This window comes from Mirounga leonina, unplaced genomic scaffold (assembly GCF_011800145.1).
Source record: "Mirounga leonina isolate KUSES-001 unplaced genomic scaffold, KU_Mleo_1.0 Mir_171, whole genome shotgun sequence".
Lineage (NCBI taxonomy): Eukaryota > Metazoa > Chordata > Mammalia > Carnivora > Phocidae > Mirounga > Mirounga leonina.
The window spans coordinates 22,248,668-22,265,410 of NW_023270436.1; the positions used below are offsets into that span (position 1 = coordinate 22,248,668).

The 16,743-nt window shown below is 50.1% G+C and overlaps 1 protein-coding gene across 1 annotated transcript; it reads right to left on the minus strand.

Moving 5' to 3' along the window:
* Positions 1 to 579: 579 nt before the first annotated feature.
* Positions 580 to 15,452, minus strand: NIPSNAP1 (nipsnap homolog 1). The gene is made up of 10 exons (XM_035017320.1): positions 15,330 to 15,452; positions 8,206 to 8,333; positions 7,966 to 8,011; positions 7,610 to 7,704; positions 5,831 to 5,901; positions 5,543 to 5,683; positions 5,197 to 5,228; positions 4,740 to 4,834; positions 3,503 to 3,586; positions 580 to 1,770 (listed from the first exon to the last, which is right to left on the minus strand). Exons 1-10 carry the CDS (start codon positions 15,419 to 15,421, stop codon positions 1,706 to 1,708), a joined length of 849 nt encoding a protein of 282 aa, XP_034873211.1. The 5' UTR covers positions 15,422 to 15,452; the 3' UTR covers positions 580 to 1,705.
* Positions 15,453 to 16,743: the final 1,291 nt, after the last annotated feature.

Below are 16,743 nucleotides of genomic sequence, written 5' to 3' on the forward strand. Positions count from 1 at the left end.
GCTGCAAGGGCCGATTCTTTGCCTCGTTTACTCTTTCCTCAGCGCCTAAAGCAACGTCCAGCCGCTAGTAGGCGCTCTATTAATAGTTGAAGGAGTGTCATATGCCCAAGATAACACGAGAGCCTGGTAGTGTCAAGATTCGAACCCCTGTGGATTTGCCTTCATAACTTCTATATTTAACCATTGTCTTATTCACCCAAACATCCCATACTAGTGAGGGCAGCAAGTCAGGGAAGGCATTAATTCCCTTACGCTTGTTTTTTCCACGGATGCATCAATAGTTTCCCCATTTGCCTAGGGCAGAGTCACAGCTCTAACGCAGCATTTGACAGCCTCAGGTGTTTTCTACCCCTGGTACGAATTCTACAGAGTTCAGGACTTTTGGTGTAAATTCTACTTATCTGGAGGTAGAAACGCTGATGTCCTGAATGCCTTCTTGCCATGGGGGAAGGCCCTCCCTGATTATAGCTCAGGGAACACAATACAGGGCAGGGGAAGTAAATCAGCAAGGTGGAACTAGGAAACTGGCCCTGCCTCTAGCACCTGCCTAAGTTCCTCACAGATGAAGAAAAAACATCATGATTTATAGTAAATATTTAATTGGTTCCATTAGTGACTCCAGCACAAGTTTTCCTCAAAGGGAGATAGAATCAAGCCACCTAGAGGTTCATGAGGTGTAGAGATCACCCAGGAGGCTCCCAAAGTCACTGACCCCAATCCACATACCCAGTGGCCCAGTAGAATGGGGGTTGGGCTGATAGAATATGAAGAGAGAAAAGGAATGCAGGGTGAGGGAAATACAGGCCGTGGCCCTTTACTTCGCCTGCAGGAATGAAATAGAAAGGGCAGGAGATTCTCCCTACACAGAAGGGCTGAAACTGAACAGTCAAGGTCTCAATATCATGTAGGAAGAAAGAGATGAGCCTCTTTCCAACTGTCTTGTATTAAGAACCCCTTCCCAGGTGGTCTTCTATAACCTCTGTTCTATATTCCTGATTCCATATTCCAAATTCTGCAGTTCAAATCCAAGTTCTGAATTCTGTTCTACCTTCTAGGTTCATGTCCCATTCTGTGACCCAGATCCTTCCCAGCTCCCATCCCTTTTCCCAGCCTTTCTAAGTGGAATATGTAGGACCTCACTCTGTGCTAACTTGAAGGTTTTCCCCTTTTCTTCTTGAGGCAGTTTTAGGCTTTTCCCTGACAGGAGGGACTTGGCTCAGGAGGGACTTGGCTCAGACGATCCAGCAAGTGGGTGGCCCAGTGGAGACCAGGGAATTCCAGAGAGCCAGGCCTGGTCTGACCTCCTCCCTTCCCACCTCCTCTCTAACCACTTGACACACTACCTTTTGTACAACTAAAGCTAAACAGAGGGCTTCCATGGTGGCAACTGGGGACTGGTGGCCTTGAGATGAGGAATCTCAGGGGGAAATGTGAGAAGACATAAAAGGCTGCTGTTCTTCATTCAGAGAAATTAAAAACTGCTTCTGGCACAGGGGAAGGGGTGAGCAGGGAAGGTGGGAAGGGTCTGGGCAGGGCTGCAAGTCCTCAGAACCCTGTCATCCTTCAGCTTCCCCTTGTCTGAGCTGAGCACGAACCCCCAGAGTCCTCCCAGATCCAAGAGAAAACCAAGACAGCAGGACTGGGAGCTCCTCTGTCCATGGCTGCCCTGAGGGAGAAGGGGAAGGGGGCAGGGGCAGAAGCAGCATCACTGGAGAGGCGAGATCTTCAATGGGATCATGATCCGAGACTCCATGTGTCGTACCAGTGGGACTGTGGAAAGAGAGGCAGAGGTCACAGAGGGTGCAGAGGCAAGCCAACCCCACAAGTGGACTTTGGAGGAGGAGGAGGCCTGGGATGCTGAGACAGGGAAAGCCCCACTGCCCTCCTGGAATGGAAAGCGCCCAATTGTAGCTTAAGAGGGGACTTGGTGCCGAGATACAACATTTTTTTATTTTCATAATGATATATCTATGTTCCTGTGATGTGAAAGAACAAGTAGCATAGCAAAAAGTGACTTCACAGATAATAATGCTTAGGACAAAGCTAGGTGTAGAAGAAAGTAGGGGGATTTAAAGAAAAATATCAAGAAAATAATTATAGCCCTAGTATACCGGTAGGACAAAAGCTATGAGGGTGTCCTCAAGTGGCTAAGATTTGAAAAACACTGATTTAGTTCAAATGATTCATTTTACAGATAGGGAGACTGCAGCCCATAGGAGGTCAGCCCAAGGTCACCCAGGAGGTCAGCCACTTTGCTCTTGCTCAGAGATGTTCAAACATTACTATGCATACAAATTACCTACAGTTCTTGTTAAAGTGCAGATTCTGATTCAGCAGATGGGGGCGGGAGTTGAGATTTGGCATTTCTTTTCTTTTTTTTTTTTTTTTAAAGATTTTATTTATTTGAGAGAGAGGATGAGAGGAGAGAGAGAGCACATGAGAGGGGGGAGGGTCAGAGGGAGAAGCAGACTCCCTGCCGAGCAGGGAGCCCGATGCGGCACTCGATCCCGGGACTCCAGGATCATGACCTGAGCCGAAGGCAGTCGCCTAACCAACTGAGCCACCCAGGCGCCCGAGATTTGGCATTTCTAACGAGCTTCCAGGAGATCCTGATACGATCATTCAATATCACACTTTCAAGAGTTAGGCTCCTGCTAACTCCTTCAGGAAGCGCATTCTCCCCCACATCAGCTGGTAAGTGTGGACACTTAACTGTAAGCTCCTCAAGGGGAGGGAAAGGCTCCTGTTCATTCTGTGGCCCCTAGCCACCCACGCACTGCAGTCCCTGGCACACAGTGAGGGCTCGCTCAATCAACACCTGTTGACTCCAAGTGGTTCTCAGGGGTCCCAGCAATGTGGCTAACACAGAGAACAAAAAACTTCCTCAAAAAATTTGCTGTGTGCTTCCTCTGTGCCAGTCTGGGTGAAGCACTTTTCCTAACTTAGCTCCTAGAATCTTCCTTCCAGCCCTCTGAGGGAGGCACTATCACTGTCACCATCTTACAGATGAGGAAACAGCCTCGCCGTGGTGAAGAACCATGCCTGAGGTCACAGTGCATAGGGACCATCTGTGTTTTCATCTCCTGGAGCACTCACCTAGACCCACTGTTTAGATCACGTGGAGTGTGCCACCAGGACAGAACCCCACTCATTGTCTTAAAAGTAGGTTCCCCAGGGGCGCCTGGGTGGCTCAGTTGGTTAAGCGACTGCCTTCAGCTCAGGTCATGATCCTGGAGTCCCGGGATCGAGTGCCGCATTGGGCTCCCTGCTCAGCAGGGAGTCTGCTTCTCCCTCTGACCCTCCCCCCTCTCATGCTCGCTCTATCCATTCTCTCTCTCAAATAAATAAATAAAATCTTAAAAAAAAAAAAAAAGTAGGTTCCCCATCACTGGAGGTAATCGAATGAGACTTGACCTCCTTGCAAAGGGGATTCCACCCTCACACTGGGCTCTTGGCAGATGACCTCCAAGGGCTAGGCTGACCCCCTAGAGGAAGCACTCACCTGTGTAGTAGACATTTTCGTCCCAGCCCCTCTTCCTCCAGGCAGCGTTTCGAGTCTCTTCCCGAGACTGTAGGTCCTTATAGGCTGTGGGAAAGGCATTGGCTCATTCCGTGGGAACAGAGGATCTGATCCTATACCTAGCACAGGGCTCTCCTGTCATTGCCCCAAACCCTGTCCTGCTGTCTCTTCCCAATGTCTCGAACTGTTTAGCAAACACTGTCTGCTTTGACAATCTCATCCCATTAGTACATTTGTTGACAACTCCCAACTTTCTATTTCCAGCCCAGAACTCTCCCTTGGGCTCCACACCCATGTATCCGGTGCCCACTTCATGTCTCCACTTGGATGTGTCAGCATCTCAAATGCAACATTTCCAAGGGCCAAAATTACACTCCTGACCCCTTCAACCTGCTCTGCCTAGGGTCTCAGTAAAAGACACACAGCTGCTCAAGCAAGAATCTGGAGTTCTCCTCTCCCTGCCTCACCCCACACAGACAATTCATCCACAAGGCCCACTGGCCACCTCCAGACTAATGAATCTATCTGTGGCCTTTTCAGCATCCTCACTGCCACCACGTTAGGCTAGGCTACCATCCTCCTGAACTCATCTGCCGGAACTAGTTTAACCATCTCCTGATGCCTCACTTCCTCTCTTGCTCCCCTACAAAGCACCCTCGGCAAAGCACATGGCAACCAGAGGAATCCTACTGGAACACAAATCAGGTCATGTCATGCTGCTTAAAATGCTGCATCAGTCTACCGTTGCATTTAGGATAAATCCCAATTCTACATCCTGCAAGGCCCAGCCTGATCTGGTATGTCCCTGTCTCCTCCCGCTCTTCACTCTCTCCACACTGGCCTCCTCTGCACTCTTCAAAGGCCTTTTCCCCACCGCAGGACCTTTGCACATGTTGTACCCTCTACTTAGAATGCCCTTCCCTGGCAAGTCACAAGCTGGCTCTTTCTCATCCTTTAGCTTAGTTAACATTTTACCTCCTCAGAGAGGCCTTCTTTGTCTATCCAAGCCATTCCCATGTGTTTCTTTATCATTTTTTCCCTGCCTCTTTATTATTTGTAATAATTGGAAATAATGTTTTTGTGTTAGTTTATGTCGGAGGTAGTATCTCTCCCTGCTAGAACGTAAACTCCAGAAGGGCACTAATGTATTCACACTATATAAAGAGTGACAGTGGGGAAAGGGGACTAGCAGAGGGGCCTTGGAGGGTCCCCAGCCTACCCCAGAGGTGATGCACAACGTAGAGCTCTCCTATCTGCGAGAAGAAGCCGCCCACCGCCTCCTGGTTCTCTTGCCGGTACTTGATGGCCCGAGCCCTAGGGATGGCAAGAAGAGCGTGGAACAAGCCCAGGACCAGTGCAAAAGGCCCTCTGCGGTGTCCCCAGGCTGATTTCTCAGCCATACCTCAAGGGAGGAGCCAGAGGTAGGACCCTCAGCTCTCAGAGATGGTCAGGGAATGGGTGACAGAGATACAGCCAGGGGCTGGGTATTCTACTACTAGGGGAGGCTTCACAATCCTCTAGGCGATCCTCACCTCCTAGCTGGATCCTTCTCCTGGATCCATGAGGGGCAGAGGATGCCAGGCTCCCTGCCATATGGCCCTGGGAAAGGTGGCATGCCAGGGAACTAGGCAGGGCAGGTAGGCAGGGTCCCCCCAACCCCTGGCACCGCCACTCACCAGTTGTTCCCCCACTCAATCATGGTTCCTGGCTGAAAGAGAACCAGAGGAAAGAATGGAAATGAGCCCCCATCTCAGATTCCAATGTCACAGCTAGGTGGAGATGGGAAACTGTCCTGTCTCCCCAGCCCCAGGGGCCACTTGGCCTCACTCAGGGGCCCTGACTCATACCTGGGTGTGCATGGGTGCACACGTTCTGAGCCCATAGGCAGGGAGAGGCCAGAAGCCCCAGTCTAGGTGCTGGGGCACAGGACCCCCTCCCATCCCCCCATGTCAGGGTATCTGTAAAGCAACACCACAGCAGGGAAAGCGGGGGGCAGGCAGGCAACCGGTGAGGGGGAGGCACCTTGAGCTTGTATGTCCTCAGCTCATAGATGTTGGGGCCTGCTCTGGGCTGTGGCTCGTTCCAGAAGCTGAACTCAAGGAGCATCTGGTTTCTCCTGGACAGCAGCATCTGGCTCCGCTCCTTTCGGAACTCCAGGTACTCCTGTGGGCACGGCAGTCTGGGCATAGTGGCCATGAAGAGCCCCCCACCCTAGCACTGTGTCCCCATGGGGGAGTGGTGGCAGCTCCCTGCATAGGGCTGAGCTAGAGCCAATGTTCAGAGAGGTTTGTGGAGCAGATACCGACATACCTTATTGCTTTTGAGCTTGTTCATGCAGTCCATGAGGGCTGGGTAGCCGCCTGAGAATCGCCACAGGTGTACTGTTGTGTGGGGGAGAAAATGGGAGGTACAGGTCAAAGGGCTGCTGGGACTCTGCCCTGCTTTCCCCAAGGCTGGCTAAGGGTATATGAAATGGGGCAGTCTCCAGCTGGGTCCCCTTAGCATCAGGACTCTCTGAGTTCCCTTTGCCTTGGTGGGGGGTAGCGCTGGGCAGGGGATAACCCCAGACACAAGCCCAGGAGGCCTAGGTTTGAGCTTCAGGTCTGCCAGGTGGCCTTTGACCCCCTCCAGGCCTCAATGTCCTCAACTTGAAAATGGGAATAATAATTGCACCCAACCTTCCTTAAATAGCACAAGAGGATCAGACGTGTCCTTGTATCCAAGGCACATGAGCACACATGAGCACCAGGCTTATAATGGATAGGCTGGACAAAAGGAGAGTAGGTCTGATAGGCTAAAATGGAATATTCTAAGACAGTGAACTTAAAAAAAAAAAAAAAAACAAACAAACAAGGACCAGAACAGCATGCACAGTGTGCTAGCACCTCTGTTTAAGGGTATGGGGACATATCCAGAGATGCTGGGCTATGTACCATCTCTCAATGGAGACCCAAGAGATTGGGACAGGAGATGCCTCTGGGGCAGAGAACTGAGGCCTGGGGCTCTGGGGCAGAAGGGAGGCTTGCTTTTCACTGAAAACTCTTTGTACTGTTTGGATTTTTTATCATAGCCCCTATGCTGGGTCAAATGGTGTCCCCCTTCCCCCAAAGTTCATGCCTACCCAGAACCTCAGAATAGGACCTTATTTGGAAATAGGGTCTTCACAGATGCTATCAAGCTCAGATGCCATCATACTGGGTGGGCCCAAAATTCAACGACTGGTGTCCTCATATGAAGAGGGAGATGTGGACACAGACACCAAGAGGACACCATGTGAAGACAGAGGCACACAGGGAGAACGCTCTGTGACAACAGAGGCAGAGATGAGAGGGATGCATCTACAAGCCCAGGAAAGTCAAGGATTTCCAGCAACTGCCAGAAGCTGGAAAAGGCAAGATAACATTCTACCCTAGAGTCTTTGGCGACAGCATGGCCCTGCCAACACCTAGATTTCAGGCTCCTGGGCTCCAGAACTTGAGAGAATCGATCTCTGTTGTTTTAGCCACCCAGCAGTTGGCACTTTGTTACGGCAGTCCCAGTAAAATACTACTCCTTCCAATAATAAAGGTGGAAGAGAAGAAAGGAAACAGTCTTGCCAACCCTGGGAGCATGGCTGGGATTGAGGGAGGAAGGTAAGTCAGGCAGGCTAGAGCTGAGGGCAGTTGGCTGACCAGCAATTTGGAAGCTCAGACTTTTGATCTTTCCCATCCTCGGCCTATTCCTTACCTGCCTTCTGACTCCATCTGTGCCTTGATTTTCCTATCTGCAAAATGGTCTGACCCTCGAGTTTAAAGGCCTCTTTCCCAAGGGAAACAGCAAAAATACTGTATGGATGGAAGTCCACCAAGACCAGGAATGCTGGCCAGTAGAAAAGGGATAAATCTCATACTGAGGACCAAGAGGGAAAAGTTACAGGCAGGGCATCCCAGGCCCTCAAGAAGAAAGAGCAGCAGAGTGAGCCGATGAAGACTCCATTTAGAAAGATCCCTCTGAGTGCCGCTGGAGAGAGGGAGAGGAGGGTGGCCAGGCATGAGGGATGCCAGAGACCTGGGCTGGGTGGCAATGGCACTGGGGAGGTGGGCACCTCACCTGCCTGGTCCTGCTCCCCGTACCATGTATTCCAGTTGCCCACGAGCGAGCAGGGGTAGTCTTCATCCAGGTGCAGTTTGGGCAGCACAGCCTCCCTGGGGTGGGGGGAGGGGGACAGAGAGACAGGGGAGGGCTCACACCAGCCACCAGGGCCCCTGAGATAAGGGTTCCAACTCAGGCCCTCAGGGCTGGGCTTCAGTCTCTCCATCTCTAAGATGCAGAGGCTGGACAATTCATCCTTAGGACTTTTGGCTCTGAAATCTACATCTCCTAGATTTCTGCAAGGAGAATGAGGTTGGGATGGAGTCTCGTGCCCAAGCAGGGGATGGGACAAGCAGATGGAGGAGGATGCTCACGTCAGGCTGTTGTAGGCATCCAGACACTCAGGCTTCACATTGTGAACTGCAATAGAGGAAAGAGAGTGGAAAGTGAAGCAAAGGGTGTGTGTATCTGTGGGAAGCTGGGATGGGGGGTCATCCCACAGGGCCAGGGCTCCCAGGACAGCTCAGGATGTCCCAGCCCCTCTCATGTCCCAGCTGAAGCCTCGCAGACCCCCAGAGGCTCCGGGAGGGCAGGCTGGCTCAGAAGCCACTCACACTGGATCTTGTAGAGGTTGCTGGTTTCCTTCTTGGATAGCAGGGTGGAGTGGGCATCCTTCCGGGGATCCACCTTGTGCACAAAGAGGGAGCGGAACCAGCTACCTTCATTGTCCTTGGAATAGAAGCTGCAGGGCAGAGGAATTCAGGAGGACAAAAAGAGGTGGGGATAGCCCTGGCTCTTCCATCTGCTCAGATATCCTGCTCCCCTGTCCCTCAGATATCCTGATGACCCACATCTCTAGGAAAGGGGCCATGGAATCCAGTGGCGGCTCCAGAGTGTAAAACATCACTGGAGCCAGCTGAGCAGACCTGGTCCCTTTTCGAGATCATGGCTGCCCAGTCTTTTTCTTGAAGCTTTGCAGGGCCTTGGGAGGCCAGGAGAAGCAGCCCCACCTCCCACCTCTCTCCAGCCTCCCTGCCTCTACTTATCCCCCTTCCAACGGGCTATTTGCAGCACACATCTGCTCCACTTGGGGCATATATCTGCAGCCCTCTGCCAAGAGGATCAACCCCAAACCCACCTTGCCTAATGTCCAAAACCCCTAACAGCCCAACCTATCTTGCCAGTCTCCTCGTTGTCCCCTCCGCCCAACCTGTGTACCCTACTCTCCAGATCTGCTCCTCCCCGAACATACCAGGCTCTTTTCCTCAGTGCTTTATTTGCAATTTCTGTCTCCTCTGACAGAAGCCTATACTCATCGTCTTCTCCAGTGCTCACACTACACTTGGCCTGTGCCCCTTCCCAGCCCCCACAAATGTAAAGCCAAAGAAAAATAGGGGCGCCTGGGTGGCTCAGTCGTTGCGCGTCTGCCTTCGGCTCAGGTCATGATCCCACGGTCCTGGGATCGAGCCCCGCATCGGGCTCCCTGCTCCATGGGAAGACTGCTCCTCCCTCTCTCACTGTGTCTCTCTGTCAAATAAATAAATAAAATCTTAAAAAAAAAAAAAAGCCAAAGAAAAATAAACTTTGTCCTTGAGGAAGTCATAGTCCACTGGAAGAAGCAGGCTTTGGAACATAATTGTAGCCAGAGGTATTTGGGAGAGCCTAGGTGAGCAAGCCTTTGGCAGTCTGGGCAAACTCTCCAGAGGAGGTGATCTGACCAGTCTCTGAATCTCCAGTGCTGATTTAGCAGATCAAAGCAGATAGAAGGGGTGAAAAGGCATACAAGGCAAGATTCATTCATCCAGGCAACACTTAATTGACAAATATCCACCCTGTGAACCTGGATAAGGTGGAAAGAAGAAAGAAAGAAAAGAAAGGAAAGGAAAAGAAAGGAAAGGAAAGGAAAGGGAAAAGGAAGGAAGAAAGGAAGAAAGAGAGAGAGAGAGAAAGAAAGAAAGAAGAAAGAAAAAGAAAGAAAGAAAAGAAAAAGAAAGAAAGAAAGAAATTCTGTTCAGAGCAGGGGACCTGCCACCAGGTCCTGCCAGACCTAACTATACTTCCCACACAAGGTCCCAGCAGGGGCGGGGCTTATTTTTAGGCTGCCAGAGGCTATAAATCTTCTTGCTTAGCAGCAGGGATACAATTTGTAGTCAGGCTTCTAGCCAGGATACAATTTCTAGCCAGGGAGCCTGGCAGTGGGGTCCTTAAATGCCAGCAAGCCCCTCTCCCTTTTCAATCCTTTTCTATGACTGAAATAAAAATAATTGTCTTGCAAATCAAAGTATTATTTTTTTCCCAAAATATGGAGCAGCCCACTAGGACTGATGAAATTAAATAAAAGCATCTTAAAGTAGTAAAACATTTGTATGACCACAGAGAAAGATGAGTAAAGATTTATCCCAAACCTAATACTGCTAACCTGGGAGAGGGGAGAGGGAGATGGTTTTTATTTATTCACTATAGTTTTTTTGTAAAGCTAAAAAAAAATTGTTTTAAGTGTTTCTGAATTCATAGGCTTTCTGTCATTATGCATGTATTTGTTTCACTAACAAACCAAAAAGACGACTATCATCAGATCATCAGTGTGGTTCTATGAAATTTGGTGACCAGAATAAGGGAGCTTCGCTATAGATACTTCAGCTGAGGACATCCTCTGTGTCAGGGATCCATGATCAGCTTTTCAGAAGAATGATCCTGCTGCATCTATGTAGTGTTGATAACTATTAGTACCTCCATTTTTGAGATAAGAAAATAGTCAGGAGTTTTAAGGAACCTGCCAAGGTCACATAGTAAATCAGGGGCAGAGCTGAGGCAAGAACCAACCCAGATGGCTCAGTTGTTGGGCATCTGCCTTCGGCTTGGGTCATGATCCCAGGGTCCTGGGATCGAGCCCCGCATCGGGCTCCCTGCGCATTGGGCTCCCTGCTCGGCGGGAAGCCTGCTTCTCCCTCTCCCACTCCCCCTGCTTGTGTTCCCTCTCTCACTGTGTCTCTCTCTGTCGAATAAATAAATAAAATCTTAAAAAAAAAAAAAGAACCAACCCAGAGTTCTTTCCTCCGAAGCCAGCCCCCGCCTCGGGTTTGAGCACTGACTTGGGGGAGCATCAGGCACATACTGGGAAGAACCAGGTGTTTCAACAAAGCCACTGGCAGAGAGATTTGACCTTTGGTTTGAATGTAGAGGGGATGCTTCTCTTGAAAGGGGTAGTGGCAGGGAAAACAGTGGCTCCTACTTACTGTCAGCCAAGACCTTTGTGCTCCAGGACTGGGCTTTGAGTAATTTATTAACATCAGTACTGACCAAGATAAAGAGCCAGGAGGCCAGCCCTTGGAGAGAGAGTGGGGGGCTAGAATGCTCTCCACTCCGGGGGAATGGCAGGAGAATCCAGGAGCTCTGATGGGTTCCCATCTCTTCTCCCCACTCTCTAATCTTTCATGCCTACAGGCCTCAGTTTCCCCGTGTGTCAAACGAGCAAGCTGGAGTATAACCTATCTCTAAAGATCTTTTCTCCAGGTAAAACCCAAGATAAGACCTGTCCAAAATCCCAGGTCAGGGTCTGAACTCCAAGCCAGTGTCCATAGGCTCACATTTTCACGAACTCAAATTTCACTTTCACAGTGAAATCACAACATTCTCCTACCCTTGAACTCTCCAACCCCTCTCACCCTGTCCTCTACTTTTCCATAGCTCCTTCTCCCACATTATACCTTGTTTTTTTCTTTGATTATGTGCCTTGTTTATTGTCTCCCCACTAGAAGTACCCCACAGGGATAGGGATCTTGTCTGCCCCTTGTATCCCAGGGCCTAGAACAGTGCTGGGCACCTAGCACGTGCTCAGTCTGCATCTGGGAAATAAATGGGGCAGGGGAGAAGCTAAGACAGAGCTGCTTAAAGACAATAAAAGCTGGAAGGTAAGAAATTAGAGAAAGGGTGGCTCAGAGTGTGGATGCAGGGCTCAGGACCCCTTACGCTCCCCACTAGCAGCAGCAGAATTAGTGCTTAAGAGCACAGATTCTGGATGAATCCAGGTTCTAATCTCAGCTCAGCTTCATCTCTCTGAGACTTATATTCCTTATCTGTAAAATAGGGGCATTAGGATGGGTCTTCTAGAGAAAGGGCCTGACATGGAGCAGCCCACTAGGACTGATGAAATTAAATAAAAGCATCTTAAAGTAGTAAAACATTTGTATGACCACAGAGAAAGATGAGTAAAGATTTATCCCAAACCTAATACTGCTAACCTGGGAGAGGGGAGAGGGAGATGGTTAAGTTTTTATTTATTCACTATAGTTTTTTTGTAAAGCTAAAAAAAAATGTGGAAGGGGCTAAACTGGTCCATCTGGGACCAGTTTGCTAGGCCCACCCCCAGAATTTCTGCTGCCATAGGTCTAGGATGGGGCCTGAGAATTTCTCAGGTGACATTAATGCTGTGGGTTTCAGAACCATTGGGATAGTGAATCCTGGCTCTGGCTTGGCAAAGTACATGAGAGCTAGAGGAATATTAGCTAATATCACTGTTCCTACCAAACTTCCTAACTGATCTCCCGGCTCCTACTCTTTCCCCACTTTTCCTCCCATCCAAGTACTAACCAGGCCCGACCCTGCTTAGCTTCCGAGATCAGACGAGATCGGGCGCGTTCAGGGTGGTATGGCCGTAGACTCCCCACTTTTCCTAATCTGCCCATCCATCTTTGTAAAGCACCATTTTGGTGATGCTATTGCTCTGCTCAAAAGTCTTCTATGGCTCCGCATTATGTACAAAACGAAGGCCGGATGTCTCCACTTGGAATTCTAGCTCTCATGTACTTTGCCAAGCCAGAGCCAGGATTCACTATCCCAGTGGTTCTGAAACCCACAGCATTAATGTCACCTGAGAAATTCTCAGGCCCCATCCTAGACCTATGGCAGCAGAAATTCTGGGGGTGGGCCTAGCAATCTGGGTTTTAACAAGCCCACCACAGGATTCTGATTCCTGCTCAAGTTTAAGAATCACTGCTCTAGAGCAGTCCCCAATTTCTTTCCTTTTTTTTTTCTTCATGTCATCTCAGGAATGCCAAAGATTCTGGTATCTCAACTATATTAAGAATGCCTCTTGGGCCTAGAAAAACACAATGCAGCTTTGTCCAATCTATAGGAAGGAGCTGCCCCAGATGGACCAGTTTAGCCCCTTCCACAAAAACACCTCTCACATTTCCCCATCAGCCTTCTCATAGTTTTCATCTGTCTTGTCTCCCCAGCCACATGGGAAGTCATTAGCCAATGTCCTCCCATCCCCCCATGGTACACAGCACAGTGCTTTTGGCATGGGAGTTGCTCAACAAATATTTGTCCCAGAGGAGAACTTTTCAGTAGATGGCACATTTGCACTCTCGATAGGAGTCAACAGTCTGATGCCCCCTCCCCAACATGAAATTGCTCCAGAATGTTCTCTAGATTTATATGCTAGGAAGCTCAGCTCTATGCACATTCTGAAATACACTTCTGTTTTGAGTTGGCTGACTACAGAAAGGGACCATGTTTCTGCTTACTGTTCCAGAAGTGTATATTGAGAAGACACACCAGGAGAACTAAAAGAACTGGAGTTCTGGAGTGCCTGGCTGGCTCAGTCGATAGAGCATGTGACTCTTGATCTCAGGGTCGTGAGTTCAAGCCCCATGCTGGGCATAGAGCTTACTTAATAATAATAAAAATAAAAGAACTAAAGTTCTGTTAACAGGATTACCAGTGCAACAGTAACAACTGCTATTTATTGAGCAATTACTATGTGCTAAGAACTAATCCTCACAATATGTTTTTGAGAAAAATGAGGCTCAGAGGTTTTTCATGCCTTATTCAAGGATGGTTAATTAATGGCCAAGAGGATTCCAATCCACATCCATTTGACTTCAAAGCCCACACTCTGTCTCTACCCCAGCAGCCCCCAAACCTCAGAGGTCAGAAAGGCTGCTGCCTGCCCCTCTAGTGACTCGAGAGAGATATGGGATGGGCTAAAGGTCAACAGGTGGGGATGTTCCCAGGTACCTAAAGAGAGATCAGGGCATAAGTAACTATGAAGCAGTTCTTGAGTGACTTGATAAGTATTAATCCAAGTGCCCTCACAGCAATCCTACAAAAACGCCCAGCAGGGATTATCATCCCCACTTTACAGAAAAGGAAACCAAGGTTCACAAAGGTTCAGCGCCTCATCCAAGTGAGTTAAATGAGGAGCATCAGGTGGTCTCTATGTCCCATGCTCCTTTTGTGGCCTCTGGATATTTGCCACAGAAATGGCTCTACCACCTACTGATTCTGTTACCGTGGGGAAGTGAGATCTCACCCCCAGCCTCAATTTTCTCATCTGGAAAAGAAGGGGCTCATAGAAGATGATCTCCCCAAGGCCATTTCAGCCCTGATATTATAAGGGGTTTATGCAGAAGTTGTCTGAATGAGGGCAACATCTGTTGCATGTTCACCAGGAGCTAGAAGCCTCACATACGAGATGTGGCCTTTTAACCCTCAACAACTCTAGGAGATACATACTATTTTATCATTCTTATTTTATAAATGAGGAATCTGATACTTCAAGAGTCCAAATGACTTGCCCAAGGTCACCCCACTAAGAAAGTCTGAGTTAGATTTGCCGGTGCCAACAAACTCCAGGGTCTTTTCATGATAGGAGGGTTCTCCCCAATTATTGGGCAGTCGGGGTGGGGGCACCTGTCTGGCTCCTCTTTCCCAACGGCCCAAGAGCCTCGCTGCACAGTGCTCTGGGATCCCATGGCAAGGTCAAACAGAACTCCGCAGCTTCATGCCTGGGCTGCTGGACAGGAGGGCCCCCTGCTTCCTTTCCACAGGTGGGGAGACAGGTGTCTTACTTCATTAGCAGTATGTTCTTGAGCATACTGTCCTGAACCCTGTGGTAAGGGCTGGATTAACAGAAAAATGATGCGACATGCTAGTCGGGAAGACAGGCAAGTGTGTCTAGAGGGTGATGAGGAGATGGGTAAAGTAGAGGGCCCTGGAGACGGAGGAGGGAGGGGCCTCCCAGGCCTGGTCAGAGAAGCAAAGCCCTGCCTCAGTCCAGAGCAGCGCCCCAAAAAAGCCCAGGCTGAGTGCCTGGCCAAGCCAGCCTCCGCCTCTCAGGAGGCCACCAGTTGTGGTGCAAAGAGCACCGGTTGTCAGGAGAACTGTGTCCAGACCCAATGCCACCTCGAGACACCAAAGGGAGTGACCTTGGGCAACTCCCATCCCTTCCCAGGCCTCCTTTGCCCCACTTGCATTGTTCAGGATTGGGGCACAAAGGATCTCTGCAGCCATGGTCTTTGGGGGTCCCGCACTGCTCCCCGTATCTCTTCCACCCAGAACTTCCCGAGGGAGGAGCTGCCTCTCCTAGAAGCCCCCAGTGGGTGCTATTTCACAATCATCCCAAAGGCCTAAAGAAGGAGCCACTCCTGCCCTCTGCCCCGTTCCCACTCTCCAGGGCCCAGGACATGCCCCTCTCATTCACCCCATCTTTCATTCTGTGCCCAGAGCCAAGTACCCACTAGGACAAAGACCCTACGCATATCTTACCATCTCTCCCGTTCTTTGCCGAGAGCTCCTCCCCAGGCCTAGATCTTGCCCCCGCCTCTAACCCATAGATTCCAAGCCGGAGTATGCCCATCCCCAGACCCAGACCCAGACCCAGACCCTGGCCCTCGCACCCGCACGCCCCGCGCGCGCGCGCGCGCCGCTCCCCCACCCTCGGCCCGGCTCTCACCGCGCAGCAGCCGCAATGTCCACGGCGCCGGGCCTTGGGCCCCCCAGCAGCCGCCGCGCCGCCGCAGAGATGCTGCACAGCCGCGTAGCCATGTTGGAGCGGCGCAGGTTGGAGAAAGGTCCCGCCCCCGAACCCGGCGGCGGGGCGGGGCGTGAGTAAGCTCCACGCCCCGCCCCACCCGGCTGGCCCGCCTCCTTCCGCAAGCATTCAGGTGGGCGTTGCCGCCCGGCAGCCCCCAACTCCACAAAGGCTGAGCGGAAGACAGTTTCCTGTCCTCAGAGTCCCTGCAGCTCCGGTACTCACTTGCTCTGTCACCTTGACCAAGGCTTTTGCCCACTCTGGCCCCAGTGTCCACCTCGGTAAAATGGGAGCGTCGAACATTGATACTAGGGTTCTTAATTGGGCACTCAAGATTAGTTGGCAGAGGGTCAGTCAGTAGGCCCCCTGAAATTGTGCTTTTTTCTGGGGAGGAAGGATCCACAGGCAGTATTTAGCACATTATCAAAGGAACAAACCCCTAACAATTGAATACAGTTGGACCAGGCTCTGGGCCACCAGTACATTTCCTCTCCATCTCCTTTTCTATCTTTATACCGTTTTACCATCTCTACCTGGGCATCCTGGGCCCCATGCCTTCTCCTGGCCCTGCCCTGACTCCTTTGCCTACCTTCCAAACTAATCCCCTCTCAGTCCACAATCCCCCACGTCACAGACCTCAGCAAGAGCAGGGAGTTTGCAGACTCCATGAGGGGCCCAGGTCCCTGGGTGCATGCATAGATACTTGCATGCACACCCCCAAAGGAATATCCACCCACTGACCACTGACCAGTGGCCCCCTCCTGGTATGCTTGGCAGGGGGGAGTAGAGGGCAGGCATTAATTTTGTTAATCCTTCAGCAAATACTGAGTCAGCCTGGCTATCACCTGTGTTAAGCTCTGAGACATTAAAGGTGGACTGGACAAGCCCCCAGCCCTTTTGGGACTTGAGGTCTGGTAAGGGAGACAAAATCAAATCAACACTGACTTTGAGCCCTTTCAGACAGATGCTTTAGGCTGCTCTCCCCTCACTTCTCCTGCCTGATACATTAAATATTTACTGAATAAGTGAAAAATGTACACAAAAGTATTTTGCCAATTACAGTGCAGACTATGAAGAAATATGGGGAGGTGTGAGGACTTACAATGGGTGAGGAAGAGAAAAAGGGAGATCCTATATACACTTGAGGGTCAGTAATGACTTCTGTAAGGAAGTAAAGCTTGCACTATGATTTTTTTCCCTCTGTTTTCTAAAGGAACATGTATTATATGTGTGATTTATTTAAAAAGGAAACTCTATCCTCATGATAAATGGAAAACCTGGATCAACTGTCGTAAATAGGCAGAACCATCAAAATAAATGTGGTGGACACAACACT